Source organism: Mycteria americana, chromosome 14, assembly GCF_035582795.1.
Source record: "Mycteria americana isolate JAX WOST 10 ecotype Jacksonville Zoo and Gardens chromosome 14, USCA_MyAme_1.0, whole genome shotgun sequence".
Taxonomy (NCBI): domain Eukaryota; kingdom Metazoa; phylum Chordata; class Aves; order Ciconiiformes; family Ciconiidae; genus Mycteria; species Mycteria americana.
The window spans coordinates 1,763,010-1,778,226 of NC_134378.1; the positions used below are offsets into that span (position 1 = coordinate 1,763,010).

General features: G+C 56.2%; 2 protein-coding genes across 11 annotated transcripts in view; both read right to left on the minus strand.

The window, feature by feature from the left end:
• Nucleotides 1-288: 288 nt before the first annotated feature.
• EPB41L1 (erythrocyte membrane protein band 4.1 like 1) overlaps nucleotides 289-15,217 on the minus strand; it is a 72,361-nt gene continuing 57,432 nt past the window's right edge. For 7 of the 10 annotated variants that reach the window (XM_075516921.1, XM_075516919.1, XM_075516916.1 and 4 more), the window contains 8 exons: nucleotides 9,825-10,223; nucleotides 8,360-8,470; nucleotides 7,867-7,947; nucleotides 7,611-7,673; nucleotides 6,598-6,693; nucleotides 5,717-5,797; nucleotides 4,650-4,766; nucleotides 289-3,412 (listed from right to left, as the gene is read on the minus strand). In XM_075516921.1, the coding sequence (XP_075373036.1) occupies nucleotides 3,404-3,412; nucleotides 4,650-4,766; nucleotides 5,717-5,797; nucleotides 6,598-6,693; nucleotides 7,611-7,673; nucleotides 7,867-7,947; nucleotides 8,360-8,470; nucleotides 9,825-10,223 (957 nt within the window). In that variant the 3' untranslated portion in view covers nucleotides 289-3,403. The remainder of the gene's footprint in view (nucleotides 3,413-4,649; nucleotides 4,767-5,716; nucleotides 5,798-6,597; nucleotides 6,694-7,610; nucleotides 7,674-7,866; nucleotides 7,948-8,359; nucleotides 8,471-9,824; nucleotides 10,224-15,217) is intronic. The other 3 variants (XM_075516914.1, XM_075516917.1, XM_075516915.1) reach the window with 3 other exon arrangements.
• LOC142416989 (uncharacterized) lies at nucleotides 11,462-15,012 on the minus strand. Its single transcript, XM_075517214.1, has 2 exons — nucleotides 12,153-15,012; nucleotides 11,462-11,590 (listed from the first exon to the last, which is right to left on the minus strand). Exons 1-2 carry the CDS (start codon nucleotides 14,877-14,879, stop codon nucleotides 11,462-11,464), a joined length of 2,856 nt encoding a protein of 951 aa, XP_075373329.1. The 5' UTR covers nucleotides 14,880-15,012.

Sequence of the window (15,217 nt, forward strand, 5' to 3'; positions counted from 1 at the left end):
CCCGGAGAGCGGCGCAGCGGGACAGGGCCGCGGGACCCCCACAGCGCCGCGTCCTCGTCCCGGGGCCGCAGGGCAGCTGCCGCCCCGCAGCCGCCTTCGCTGCCCCACGCACACCAGGGCCGGCAGCCGCGGCGCGGAGCCGCTCCCAGCTGCGCCGGCCGCCGCCCCAACCCGCGGCCCCTTCGCCTCGGACGGAGCCCGGTGTTCCCGCGTGCGGACCCCGAGGGCAAGGTCCCCCCTCGGCTTCTCCGTCCTCCTGGCAGGAAAGAGTCCGCTGAGGCCCCAAGCTGGTTTAGCATCAAACACATTTATTTCACTTTTATTGAATACAAGAACAGTGAGCACACACGCATACACCACCGAGCACTGAAAATGAGTGTGACCGAAGGGGGGAGAGGGAGAACAAGGGAAGAGAAAAGGAGAGTTAGTGAAGGAACAACAGAGCGTTGCAGCTGGTTGGTAAGGTGCTTCTCAAATAAAAATAAATATTACTATTATTGTTACTGTTATTATTACTCATGCAATCGCAGGCCAGGTTTGGAATGAAATTGTGGGATCGGGTAAAAACAGGCACTCATGTCTCCCACCCCATTCAACAGAAAGGCCCCTGGAAGAAAACAAGCAGTGATCAGCTATGTGAGACGGAGCCAGGCGATGGGCAGGCCGGGGGAGCTGAGCCCACGGGGGCCTCAGCTGTGGCTGAGCATCAGAAACCCACACCTCGCCAGGCGAACAAGCAGAGAGCTTTTTTCTTTCCTTTTTTGCTTTCTTCTTTTAAGTTTTTAAACACTGTCACCCATTAAACACGCTGCGGAAGCCATGGACTGGATCTGCTCACTCCAAACATAACTCATCTCAGTCCAAGCGCACGTCAAGTCTAACTCTGTAAGGCCACCGATTTTAACAGTAACCTTCGATTTTACAGCTGTACACAATGTCAAAAGCAACAAGTATCTAGTTTCACAGTAGCCTCTGGTGGGTTGTAAAGGTGTCAAAGCCAGGTGGGCTCCTCTGAGCATGGAACACGCGGTGTGCTGGTGAACACCAGCGCCGCGTGCGGACCACAGGTCCTCCGCCACCCCGCCTCTCTCTCTGAAAGCACCACCGCTGATTACAGCTGGTTTGGGTGTATTGAAAAAAGAAAAGAGAGAAAAGTAGCCTCTTTGCAACTGCCTTAACTCTTTTTTGGTTGGGGGTATGCTCTCTAAAGGTAGCTGAAAGTGCTCGGATGGAAGCTGGGAGACCCTCACGACCTGGCAGCGCTGGCGCCAGCCAGCAGCTCCGCTTCCCAAGCAGCCTGTGCTCACGCCTGTCATGCTTGCAGGAGAAACCTCTCTGCCAAAAGGAGAACAGACTTCACGGGGACACGCTAGCAAGCAACTGGTGAACCGTGGCTGCCAGAGAGCAGGGTCTCTCCCAGGACAGCGAAGGCAGTGAGCGGAGTCTGCCCACAACGTCCTCACGGCGCAGGCTCTCCTGCTCGCTGTCATCCTCCGAGCCGTTGCAGGACCTGGCAAAATGCCCCTACTTCTGGGCACAGTCTGTGTGAGGGGTGGGAGACTAAAGGCAAAATGGTGCAGAATCGTGGGCCCTTCTGTTTCCGCAGGAGCTAGAGAGGATTCCAAGAAGGAAACCTGTTTATTTCCTTTCCTTTCCTTTTCTTTCCTTTCTGATTTTGGTTCCAAGTCCACCCTAACTGCCTGGTTCACAGTGTACGAGGCCCTGCGCTTGGCCCGTGATCCCCTTCCAAAGGCAGCCGCAGAGGAAGCCTGTGGCTAAAGGCCGAGCTGGGATGAGTTGGGGAAGGCAGCTCCACTGACATCTCCTCGACATGCGCCTTCTTACGCAGAGGGCCTGGCCTCTCTCGGCCAGCCTGGGATGCCGGGGACACTCTGCAGTGACAGAGACAGCAAGGTCTCTCCGCAGCCCATCCCCAGGCGGGCTGGGGTAAGGATTGCCATCGTCCCGCCCTTGCTGTCACCGGCCCGCAGCGCCTCGGGCAGCCCTTGCCATCCCAACCCAGGCAGCGGGGGAGGCAGGGCAGAAGCAACCCCTCTGCCTTCGACCCTACTACAAAGCTCGAGTAACTTCATTACTGGGATCCGCAAACAAAGCAAAACCACCCCAACCACCGGCACAGCTCAGCGGGCTGGAGAGGAGCGATGAACGCAGTCCTGGGGCTGCCACCTTGCCCCCAGCTGACTCCCGTGGCCCTGGGTGGGGGCCAGGGAGACAACGCTGCCTACAGCTGCCGGAGCCGCAGCCCCAACCGCTTTCCCTGCCCCTCCAAGTCACCACTGACCCTCCAAATCCAACCACCATACACTGCAGACCAGCCGGCGGGACACCTCCCGTCTCTCGCCCTCTCCCCTTCCCCCCCGAAACAGCAGCGGCTGAAACCTTCCCCGTTCTCTTCTTGCAGGACTGAGTCCCACGTGTGATCTAAGAGTCTCAAAATACACCAACCACAGTCAATCAAAGAGTTAATAATTTTAAAATGTTGTCATCATATTTACCAGCACTGTTGAATTATTTCAGTATTGTTCCCTCCCTCCCCCCTCGTTATATATAATAATATACATAACTTAAATGCACATCCATATGAAACCCCTACAGGCTGCTTTTTTATAAATGAGAAACCATATACATATCATTTGTTTTGTTTGAAATGAAATCCATTCTTAAATACCTTCAGAGAACAAGAGGTTGGACAAGTGCACAGAGAAGAAGATAAGGAATGGAAGGGGAAGAGTTAACAGAACCCCAAAAGATGCAAAAGAACCGGCATGGAATGAGGAGAAGGGCGAAATCACACTTGTGAATCGGAAAATAACTCTAAGGTAATAAAGTCAATGTTTTTCTCTCTTCTTTCCAGAGGTGGGGAATGGTTTTGCTTCTGCTTGTGGTTTTTTATTTAAGTTTGCTTATTTCTTGCTTTGTTGCAAAGCAGTTTTCCTTTCCATTCAGTGTACAACAAATGAACTCATGATTGTGTATCCTTTAATGTAACATGCAAGATGGTGGTTTATTGTGTTGTTAACAATATCATTGTTATTGTTACGATTTTTTAAATCTTATTTTATCACCAATCTAGTAAATTCTTCAATTTATCTGCAAAGAGGGTTGGCTTTGTTTGTTGGTGGTGGTGTTTGCTATTCACTTCCAGCATATAGCAGCAGTGCAAGGATGCATTTTGTTTCCTGTTTTTTTATATATATATATATATGTATGTATGTATATATATATATAATATATTTGCTATTCCTTTTTTAAAAATTTTTGTCTCTCGCCATGAACATTGCAGCCAGGATGTCTATGTCTTGCTGACAAATCCAGCATGAAGGCTCCTTCTCCGCTGTTCTCCAGGTTTGAATAGAGATGCCCACTTCCATGAACATGTTGGTCAAGATTCCTGTACAAGGCAGATGGAAATGACCAGTCATGGGGTGCCGATTTCTTCGACTATAAAAGGGCTCCTCTTTGTATGAGGGCACCAGACAGCAAATTCGCAAACACTTGGGGCCACAGTTTGCACTTAATTACCAGGACCTCTGGTAATTAGCAGGAACCCTTAATTCACTGGGCTGGTGTTGGTGTATGGGGGTCACTGCAACGGTGAGCCACTGCTCCCTTACTTGAAGCCATTCAATTAAAATCGGGTGGCTCCCTAAGCGATGCAGAAGTGTCTGGGCTTGCTTGTTTGTACCGTGCAATAGGAGGCAAGATTAGGCAGATGCAAGAGCCTCTTCTGACCTTGCAAGCTGCAACGGAGCCGGTCGCTTTTCCAAGCTGAAAAGCTGCCAATCAAAATCTTCACGTGATAAAGAAACACAAAATCACATTTCCAAAGAGGCCTCTCCAAATGCACCTGCAGCCTGCCTGGTGACAGAGCTCCTCATACATTTTTTCAGCAGTGAAGCTGCCTTCAAAAGCTCCCCCTCTCCTTTCCACCACCCTCCTCTGCCCCTCAGCTGCTCTGCCACAGAGGTCTGTTGGGCTGTGCCGCCACCGAAGAGCTGCAGCAACCGGCTGACGGGCGAGCAACGGGGCCGGGGGGGGGGGTTAGAGTGGGGCAGGACTCCTCAAGCCAGCTTTGCCCTGAAGAAAAATGTCTGGGGCTGTGACTGCTTTGAGACATCTGCGGGGAGGTGCAAACCTTGTGTGCTGCTGCCTGCACCTGCGTCTGTATAAAAAGAGAACCCGGGGATCCGAATGGGACTGAAGAAGCCTCTTTTTTTTTGCAAACACGGGTCTGATACTTCGCACTGGCTTTGCAGAGCCTGTAGCCAAGTTTCTCAGCCCATCCACAAAACTGGGATCACCTCGGTCCCTCCCCGCCCCAGAGGGACAAGCAGATCCTTTCTTCTTTACCTGCAAATGACTCTGGCCCCTCTGCTGAGCAGGACAGCAAGGTGACATCTGCAGAATTGCTTCTGGTGGCGTGACACCGGCTTTCTAACCACAGCCAGGTGGCCATGCCCGGAGCCACCATCACGCTGGAACTGCAGGCCGAGAGCTGCCACTCCTAGTGCCAAGGAGCAGCAACGGCTACCGGCAGCGGCAGCCGGTGGGGATCAGAGACACTTGCCCGGTTACATCCACCCCTTACGCAGCAGGTATAAATCATACCTGGTAACTTCTCCACCTACCTGAGGCTTCTTGTCCCTTTCCTCTGGAGAAGGTTCTGTTTCTCTGTATACCACAGCTTTGGTTACCAGCATGTCAGGATGCTGTAGTTTTGCCTCTTTGATTGCTAAAGCCAGTGCCTAGAAACCAGAAGGATGAAAGCATTTATTGTCACTTCCCTGAACTCTGGCACGGGTCTCTCAGACAGACAGAACCAGCGGACAGAAAGCAGCCGGAGCTGAGTGGGATTCCAGGAGGACAGGGATGCAGAGGTTCAAAGCTGAACCCACAGCAGCCTCGCAGAAGAGGCTGGAGCCCACCGCTGCCGGGGGATTCGTACACCGTTGGGATGCCTCATGCACTGCCCTTCTCTTGCTGGTTTTTTCTGTAGAGATGCGCTATGTCCCAGGCTCCCTGCTGAAACCCAAACAAAGGAACAGCAGCAATTCTCTGTGCAGCAAAACCCTAGAAAAATCTACAATAATAATCTAATTAAATTTATTATCATAATTCTAAAAAAAGAAAAAAATTACTTTAGACTCTTTTAAATGCTTTAGCTCTTTAATTTTTCTTTTTAAGGAACAAATCCCAAAGGGCTAGGTCACAGGAAAATGACCCTGCAGCCCTGGAGATTTGTGTCAATCTGTGTTATTTCGTCATAAAAGTTTGTCACTTTTTGTTCCTCTGTCACGGAGGCAGATGCAAAACACCATCACTTGGAGTGAGTCAGACTGTAGTGAAACTGTGCAGGAAAGAGAGGAAGAACCTGGGTCACTGGAGTATTTCAACAGAGAAAGGGCAACTGGAAACGTGTTTTAAGAAAATAAAAAGGTGATCCCATCACCGGGCTCTGTGCTGGGATGTAACCTTTACCGCTGCTTCACTGCTGATGGGAGCTGGGCTGGGGCTTCACGAGGGTGCCACTGCACCCCACGGGGACCTGACCTGCCAGACAGAGCTGGTAGGTTTGGGGCCTAAGGGGTCAGGTTTTGTAAAGAAGGAGTAAACAGATACGAGCCAGAACCAGAAGCATGCGGTGCTGCAGCCGGGGCAACCAGAGCCAGGCAAAGCCAGGGTGTCCCGCTCCTACCTGGTCCTGGTCCACATCTTCGTCTCCCGTGATAATGATGCGCTTCTCTATTCGGGTCTCTGAAAACCCTCCTTTCACAGTCTGCACGACAAGAAGGAAAGCACTCACCCACAGCCATCCGACAAGCCAGCTCCTGGCGGTTGTAGCTCTGCCCACGGGAGGAGGGACAACGCCAGCATCACCTTAGGAACTGCCCCCGTAATTTAGTGCATCTCCCACTACCCTTGAGTTGGTGTTGCACCACTCCAGCTCTAATAAACCCAATACACCCCAGCAAACACAGCTCCCATAGCTGACACAAGGCGAGATGCTCCAGCACTCGTGCTGTGGGCTTCTCGGGCCAGGGGGACCTGGGGTCTGGCTCTAGGTGCGTCTGGGAACGCTCACCCCAGCTGCACGGGCAGGGACTCGCACGCATGCTGCCAGCAGCCTAATTCAGAGTCCGTTCCACCCCTGCAGCTGGCTTCAGGAGGTCGGCGACACTGCATGCCGCTCTTCCTTCTCGCCCCAATGACTCCCTGCCCTCCCAGTCTACCAACGAGTAGAGGTGGGCACGGCATGTGTTCACAGTCCTCGTGGGTGGTACGCAGGTGACGAACACCCAACGCCTGGCTGTCCTAGCCTGCAGTCCCCCGTGGCCATGCCTGGCTGGAGGGGACGGGCAGCGCAGCAGGGCTGAACCGGGCACGGGGCGCTCAGAGCGGGGCGTGGGCCGCTGTGCTGGCTCGCCACCCCCCAAGGGACAGCATACACTTTTTTGGCTTGCAAGGAGGAGAGGGGCATTTTCTGCTGGACCAATGACAGCATAAATCCACCCAGCCTCAAATCCCAGTGGCCTGCATCAAGAACCCCCCGGCTGCCCCCTTTGGAGCTGCTCTTACCTTGGTAACATGGGTAGTGGTGGAAGTGGAGAGGGTTTCCGCAGTGGCACTGAATATGCTGGTGAGCACTTCCTTCCCAGCAGAGCCGCTGGTGATCTGCGGGACAGAGAGCAGCGGTGTCAGCGGGGCTGCCCCAGCGCTGGCTCCCGAAGAGCTGGGACCTTCCCACCGGCATGCACCCACTCAGCCAAGCACAGGAAGGGAGAGCATGGCAAGGGAAAAAAAGACACCGCACTGTGCTTCCAACTGGACCTAGGGTTTTTTTGAGGGGTCAGGGAGAGGTTTCGACAGCTACCCCAAGCCCAGAGCTGCAGGAAAGGGCCTCTGCAGCGGGGAGATGATTTCACAGCTGCGTTCTGCCCTTCCCCATCCATCCGCAGGGCCACCCTAAGCGCAGAGCTCTCAGGCTGCCTCTAGCTTCGTCCATCCTACTTTGCGTGGCAAGGGCTGGGAAGGCTGCACTGGTGCCCCAGCCACAGCGCCAGGCACGTTCTCCCTGCTGCCAAAGTGACGAGCCTGGAGCAGCATGAGGCGTTTGGCCAGGCTTGGCTCCACCAAAACAAGGCAATCGAGTAGGAAAACACTCTACACAGGAAGGCCTGCTGCTGGGCAGGGTTGTTGATGGCCATCACCTCCACTGGGAGTCAGGAGACTTCGAGTGTGGCCTTGGGTGGCCAGGCAGGACACCCAGGGCTAAGGGTATCTCAGCCCGCTATGAGACTTCACCAGGGACGGGACTATTTTTTAGGAATTACCCTCCTCCAGCGCACGCTCAAGGTGCATCTGGCACAGGAGAAAGGCCACGGGCAGGGGGTCCCCTGCCATCTCACTCCCCAACCTTCTGAGCATCCTTCTGCTCTTCCCAGTACCAATACACCAGCCCAGGGTGCCAGTGCTGGGAAGACAGGAGGGGGCCCTGTGGGACCAACCCCAGCCAGCCCCCAGCCCCGCAGGGCTGCATCCCTCCCTCCCCGCCACTTGGCCTGGCCGGGGGCACCAGGTCCCCCCCTCACCGGTGAGAGGGAGCGGAGGTCTGTCGTGGGAACGGCCCCTTTCCCAGCCTTGGTGCCGTGATCCTGAAAGAAGAGCAGACGGGCCCGTTGGCTTGGATGCAACACGGGGGCAAACGCGGCGGGTTGCCCTCCGCAGACATCCCTGGCGGGGCAGGGTCCCCCCCCCAGCACAGCTGGCTCTGGTCGCCCTCCCCGAAGCAGAGGGACCGCAGGGGACAGCGGCTCCCCCACCTCTCGAGGGGCCAGCCCCGCTTACTGAGGTCGCCAGTGCCGTCTCTGCGGTGCCAGCATGAGCAGTGGCTGTGGCGTCCCTGCTGCCCGGGGTGCCTCCTTCCACCTGCCGGGGCAAAGGAAACCTGGTGAGCCTGGCGGTGCCGGGGCGGGGGGGACACCCGCAGGGACGGTGCGGCCATCCTTGCGGCCGGGGGAAGCCACGGAGGGCCACGAGGCCGCGGACACGCGCGGTGCAGCATGTATGGTGGCCGTCACCCTCTGGAGACGTCTCCATGTGCCAGTGCTGCCCAGGGGCACGGCAGAGGGGGTCAGGAACGCACACAGAATATCTCTAGGCGGGCTGTGGTTTGATGGTTGGGGGACTCCAGCAAGGCAAGGGTGAGCAAAGGCCCCCAACCGCCCCACTCAGCCACCTGCCCTCCCAGCGCCGCTGCCTGGGGACGGGTTTTGCTGGACTGAGGCTTGGCAGAGCCATCAGGGAGCAGGGCCACAGGAGGACAGAGCCACCACGTCACCTGGGCTGCGTCTGTGGTGCCGACCCGGTGGGGAGCAGAGCCGTCTGCTTCGGGCTTCTTCATGCCCGGCCGCAGGCCGATGGTCACAGCATCTGTTTTTGGGGCTGATGACTGCAGGAGAAACACAGCAAGTCAGACACTGGGGCACGACGTCAACAGCCCTGAGCGCTCCTTGTGCACCAGCCCCCAGGAGCAGAGCATCCCTGCCCCGCTCCTCTGCAAGTGCCACACGTGTATGACGTCCTGCGAGCGTCACGCCGAGCCCCACCTGGGCAAGGCTGCTGCCCTGGGCAGAGGGCCACCGTGCCAAGTGCCCTGTGTGACTGACATACCCCAAATCACACCTGATGCTCTGTCCCTGGAGCTTTCAGGGATTTTGGGGATAGATTTATAGACACCGTGGCTTAGGTCAAACTGGTCTTCAAAAGGTGGGTGAGACCCACCAGATCCATTTCACTCGTACGCTGCAGCAGGTTTATGATCTGCACCAGCTCCCAGTGGATGCGGTTACACCTGGGATGTCAGAACCTCGGGGGAATGGAGACAGGTTTCCAGCGCTCTCCTGCTACAGGAAACTGGAGCTGCCAAGGGCTCCTGCCCAGCGCCGGCCATGGGGCACCACGGAGCTGATCACCCATGCCCACAGCCCTCTGTGACCCCGGAGCCCACGGTGTCGGATGCTCCGAACAGGGGTTTCCAGGCTGGCTCAGAGGAAGCTCCCTCTAATTCTGCAGCTTTTTCCTGGCTCCAGGTCTGGACTCACCCTGGCAGCTCCAGGCAGCGTTGGGGACTTACCTGCCAGGGCTGCCCCGGCGCTGACCGGGCAGGAGATGGCCCTGGCAAGGCACAGAGGCAAGGCTACGTTTTGTCCAAGCTGGGGCTGGCTCTACTGTCCTCTCCCTGGGGCATACACTCAACTTCCACATGCATGCCGCGTGCATTTTCCTTAGCCCCCTTATAATCGCTCCCGGCACAGGAGTGACCCTCCACGAGATTTGGAGCGGCTCCCACAAGCTACTCTGTAAATCCCTCCGCGCCCCGGCATGACCAGAGAGGTTAGTTGGCAGCACATGTCTCGTCACTACACAAACTGGTCACTGACTTCATGCAAAACACAAGGACAGAGCCGCCGGTTAGTGACACGTGCCCTTCCCAGCTGCTGACATGCTGTAGCGGTGCAAGGGACGGAGTAGGCAGCCAAACGCAGGGGATTAAGAGATGACGATGACTTCTCCCGGTTAGCTGATGCACAAAACACACGACAGAGCCATGCAACACAGGTGACAGCGTGCATCGGGGGAAAACGGCTACACCGGACAGGAACCTGGGCATGTCTGAAAGCTAGCATGCTCTTCCAAGCCAACACGGGAGTGCACGCCAGTGAGGCAATACTGGGCACCAGGACAAGGAACACAGACGCGTGATGGCACTGAGACAGCCTCGGTGGAATGGTGTCCCTGTGTACCTCTAGCTGGGAGACATCTGGGCTGGGCTGGGAGACCTTCTCCCCGCCTTTGACATCCTCTTCCAGTCCGGGAACTACTTTGTCAGTGTGCTGGAAGGAAACCAGGCCTTCGTCTTCCGTTTCACTCTTGTCCTTGTCCAGCTCGGGCAGGCTCCGGGAGATGTCCTCAAAGGCTGTGCCGTGGAAGTCACCGATCACTGTGAAGTCCACCTCTGCTTCCAGGCTGGAGGTTGAACTGACCGTGATGCTGGAGCACTTGCGCTCGATGGCCAGGTGGTTGTCCTTCAGAAAGACCGAGTCCTTCTCCTGGTCCTGCTCCTCATCACCGGTGTCACTCTCAGGAGCCCTGTGCCGAGGCGGCTTAGCTTTCTCCTCGGCGCCCTCCCTCAAGCCCGCTCTCTGAATGAGACACAATGGCGGAGAGAGACGAATACAGTGAGCACCGCATGGCGCGGCAGTGCTGGCAGTGCCGATGGGGAGAGGGGAGGAGGAGGAGAAAGAAGGCTGCAGCAAACATCACAGAGTAGAGTCAAAGACAACTCAAGCACGGAGACTGAAACCTTTCTGACAGCAGCGACTTTGCAAGGGTGGGGTGGGGGGAGAAGGGTTATTCAATCTGATTTTGCCGAAAGTCTATTGGTAATTAATCATCTCAAAAAAGGATCAGTCACACAGAAAAGCTTGGCCAGCTTGGCGGCACGTCAGTGCACCCGGTGGAAGCAGATGTATGCAAAACAACAGGTCTGTCAACAGACATTCAGAAACAGCTCAGACGCCAGTGCTATCGTATGTCAGTAAGGTTGGGCACTCAAAAAAAAAACAAACAAAGGGAAAGAAAGAGAGAAGAGCCGGAAAGAAAAGGGCCCCATCAGCCACGCACAGTGAAGGAGAAGCCAAGGAGTGTGCCAATTCCACTGAGCATCCGTGGGCCGTGCGGAGCATCGCCCCGGGGGAGGAGGACCAGCCCTGCCGGGGCCGCCCACCAGCCCTGCACGCCGGGGCGGCTGCCTGTGCCAGGGGGTGAATCTGCCCCACCAACGCAACGCTCCCCTCCAGAGGCCTCACGCAGCCGGGGGTGAGTCGTAGGACGAGCTGGCTGGGTGTTTGGTCAGTGTAATTGACAGCACCGTCAGAGCCAAGGGATGACCTCCCTCCGTTAGCTCTTCTCCAGACATGGACATACCTCTCAACTCCGCCATCAGAGGGTACATTTCCCCTCGCCATGCTTTGCCATGAAGCCATGGGAAATCTGGACCCATGCTGGACTTTGGGAAATCTAGACCCATCGCTGGACTTTGCGTCTCGCTCTAGGCAGTTCTCCCTTAGGAACACCTCCAAGCCCACTGATGCCAGAGGAAACCCACCTCCTGGACCCTGGTCCAAGCATTTGCAGCCAGAGCCATCCCCGCAACGGGCCAGGCTGTGCCAGCACAACCTTCCCTCGGCACTGCTGGGAGGTTGAGAGGTATGAGAAACAGGGTGTCAAACAAACTCAAGAGGAACACACCTGCATACATGTTTTTGTGTGTGTGTGTATGTATAAATATATACATAACAGCTCTGCAATGGGGAGAGGAGCTGGAAGGACGCAGCCCTCAGCTGGTTAAGGTGAGCTTTCATACTACGGTAAGCAGCAGTTAGTAAAACGGCACTGAGACCTGGAAGACCACTGGAACAGCAGTCTTTAAATTCTCTTCTTTCAGGCTGGATTTTACTGACGGGTCAGATAAATCCTTTTCTTCCCCACTTGGTTCCTGAGATTTGCTCTGGATTAGAGAAAACGGTTAGTTGTAAGGAAATGAACTCTACAGGAGCTGATCTAGCGCTTAGGAGAGCGAAGAAAGCTATTTCATCATCCAGCCACCAGCTTGCCGAAGACAGGGGAGGGTGGGTGAGGCCGGCGAGCTAAGCAAGAAGGGATATCAACGTAAGAAATGCAAGGGTGAAGCTGGAAGCGTGGGCACACTGCTGCTAGGTGTGTGTGCGTGTCCGTGACAGAGTCGCAGCTCCTTCAGCCACCCCCCATCTCCCTTTCCTGCTCCTGGACATGAAGCTTGGGTGCCCGCTCTCGGGTTTAGCGAGCAGCATTCTCCAGGGAGCCAAAATGTCAGGGGGGGGTCACAAAACAAAAGCTGATGAACCAACTGGCCAGCGGGTCTGCATTCAGCAAATAAGCCTGACCACACACACATACATAAAAGGACAGGGGATGCAAAGCGACTGCTGTCAGTCAATGGATGTGTGAGGAGCCACTGGACATGATAATAAAGAGCCACACAACATGCGCATGAACTTTCCATCCGGACAGTTCATTGGAAGAGTTACCACGGCTTCTGCCAGCGTGAGTTCGCAGCCAGAGTCGGGGGAGGCCAGGTCAGCACTGTCTTCTCCTTTGTGCTCCAGGTCAACAGAAACATCTTCCTTCAGAGAGAGAGGCTGGGAGGTGTCTCCTGAACCAGCCCCTAGCCCAAGGGCCAAGGAGCCCGCACTGGATGCCGGTCCCCCCAGAGCGACCGGCACCGCTGGCGGTGAGGCGAGGCCCGTGTTCAAAAGCACGTCCTGTGCCAGACCCTTTGCTTTTGCTGATGTCTCAGCTTCAGACACACGCTCTTGTCCCTCCTGGGCTGCCCTTCGCTCCGCTTCGCTTTGCTCGAACATCTTAATCTTAGAGGCCACTGAGGTTTTCTGGTAGCTCTCGCTGTCCTGCCAGCTACTTGGGGTCACAGTGACATCTCCATGCTCCTGGGACACGGCTCCTGTCCTCCCAGCCACGCACATCAATGACCCAGACTCTATTTGATGTGTCCCACTGCTCGCTTGCAGCTCTCCCCCGCCTTCGTAGATCAAGGTAGAGAGCCGGTACGTCTTGCTTCCTTGACACAATCCTGCTACAGGGGAGCGGTAGTGCGGGACATCAGCAGCTTCTTTGGGGGGAGACTTATCCTGTAGTGGCTGCCCCGGAGCAAGGTCACTGTCCCTGGCAGTTTCTCCTACTGTAGGGCTCCTGCCCTGCAGATCTTGTCCCACATTAAACTCCAGGACCCGGGGTGGCTCTTGCGCTTTGGCATCTGCAGTGTGGAGCAGCCCTCCAGCCATGGGACCCTCTTGGGGCAGGTCTCTTATTATGGCCTCAGTCTTTTGTTCTGGTTCTTCTGCCTTGGGAGGCAGCTCTTCCGTGCAAGGGCTTTTGTCATGGGACAATTCTTCCATCCCACAGCCTTCATCTCTGGTCAGCTTCCCTGATGTGGGCCCTATATCCTGGGAGAGCTCTTTTATCATGGGATTCTCCTCCTGGAGTGGCTCTTCTGTGGCAGGGACTTTGCTCTGGGTTGCCCTCGCTGTGACAGGGTCCGTGTCCTGGGCCACCTCCACTGTGGCCGGGTCTCTGACCTGGATCGGCTCTGCTGCAGTGTCTGTGTTTTGGAGTGGTCCGCCTGCAACAGGACTTGCACCTTGGTGTGGTTTCCATGTAGCAAAGCCCATGTCTTGAGGGAGTTCTTCAGATTCAGGACTGGCGTCCCTGGGTGTTGCCACCTCTGTTACAGGGCTCGCGTCCTTGGGTGCTCCTTTGTCTACTACAGGGCTTGCCTCCCTGCATGCCACCTTCGCTGAGAGGTTCACATCCTTGGGTATGCCCACACCTCTTACGGGGCTGGTACCCTGGGACGGGTCTCTGCCCTCAGGCTCGGTGCCTGGGGCTGGCTCTGCAGGGACAGGGCTGGGTTGCTGGGGAACGGGCGTAGGGGCAGGAGTGCTGGGTTTATCCCCCTCCGACCCCGCAGTGGTGTGAGGGTGGCCCTGCCGAGGCACAGCTGACAGAGGCGACTTGGTCTCTATCTCTTCCATCTGAAGAACCACTCTGGCACTTTCCTCCTTGTCGTTGTCTGCTCCAATCCTTCCTGAGAGCCCCTCCGCTGCCGTGCAGATGTCCGGGCTCTGTACTGGGCTCCCTCTGTGCTCCTCAGCCCCGTGGCCATCTCCTGCCAGGCCACGCGGCTTTAAGACTCCCACTGGGCTTTGCAGATCCGTCTCCTCTGGTCCCACCTCTTGGGAACACGGTAGGGCTTCACCTCCCTCGGGTGCGTCGGAGCCTGTCAGCCCAGCAGATGCTTCCTCTTGCTGTAGGGGTGGCCCTTCCTCCTGCCCCGAGGTGGGACGTCCCGCCAGGCTGGTCCCATCACAGCCTGTCCTGGGCTGCTCCGGTGCTTCAGCAGGTTTTCCAGACACTGCCCTGTGTTGCTGACTTGCTGAGGAAGGGGGTTGGAACCCTTCTGCCACAGGTACCGCCTGCCCAGATCCCTCCCCGGACGTGCTCACAGTGGCTTCTGGTCTCTCCTCCAAGCCAAGCCATCCGCCAGTCTCCGAAAGCAGGTGTGTTTTACTGTCCTTCGCCTCTCCCTCTGGATCTCCTAAGTAGATGATCCTCTGGGTCGCAGAAGTCTCGGAGCTGTCGTCACTAGCCTTCACTTTAATTTTAACGAGCTCTGTGCCTGCAGCCAGCACTCTGGCCTCCTGCTTCCTGGAGGCTGCAGAAGCACGCTCCTTGGAGACCACCTCACTTTCTCCCTGGGGAGGCTCTGGCCCCAAAATCTTGGCCCTTTGCCTCTCTTCAGGCTGCTGACATGGCTTGGGCAGACCTGGCTCACTGGCGGTTGCCTCCTCGCCCTGCTCTTGGGGCTTCTCCTCTGCGGTCTCAGCTGGCAGGCGCTCTGCCTCCTGGCTGGGCTCCCCCCGGGTTTCCTTCTCATAGGTCTCATCCTCCCAGACAGACTCAAAATCCTCTGGACTAGCGATCATTTTTGCTCTCGTCCGGGTATCCAGGGCTGCATCTGCTGGCTCTTCCTGGCCTGCCACTTCCTTGGCTCTCCCTACTGCCATCTCCACTTTCGACATGCTCGCGCTCATTTTCACCTCTGAGGTACCTGCATGCGCTTCTTCTTTCTTGACTCCCAGAGCTTTCTTTAGAGCTACCGCTTCCAGCCTAGGAGTTTCTCTCTCTATAAATACCCAATGCTCCGAGCCCTGCATTGCAATTGGAGCAAGAAGAGTTAGCATCAAACATACTTTACCTAACGGCTGATCACTGCTGTCATGAGTAACAGAAAGCTGATCTGCCTCGGACAGGGCTGGCTAAAGTATTATTATTATTATTATTATTCATGCAAGAGTTGAGGCAGGGTCTGTACAAAGAGCCTGGCAACTCGCTGATGGAGAGAAGGCACTGCAAATAAGGGGGCTGACGCCGTGACGGGGACCGAGCCCCTCCATCCTCTCCAGGGACCACGTTTTGCTCTGGGCGGTGGCTCCCTGACATACCTGCAATATCTGCAGCTTTGCTGGAAGTACAGAAGGGAGAGCAATGCTCCCAGCAGACACATTAACAGCCATCAGGG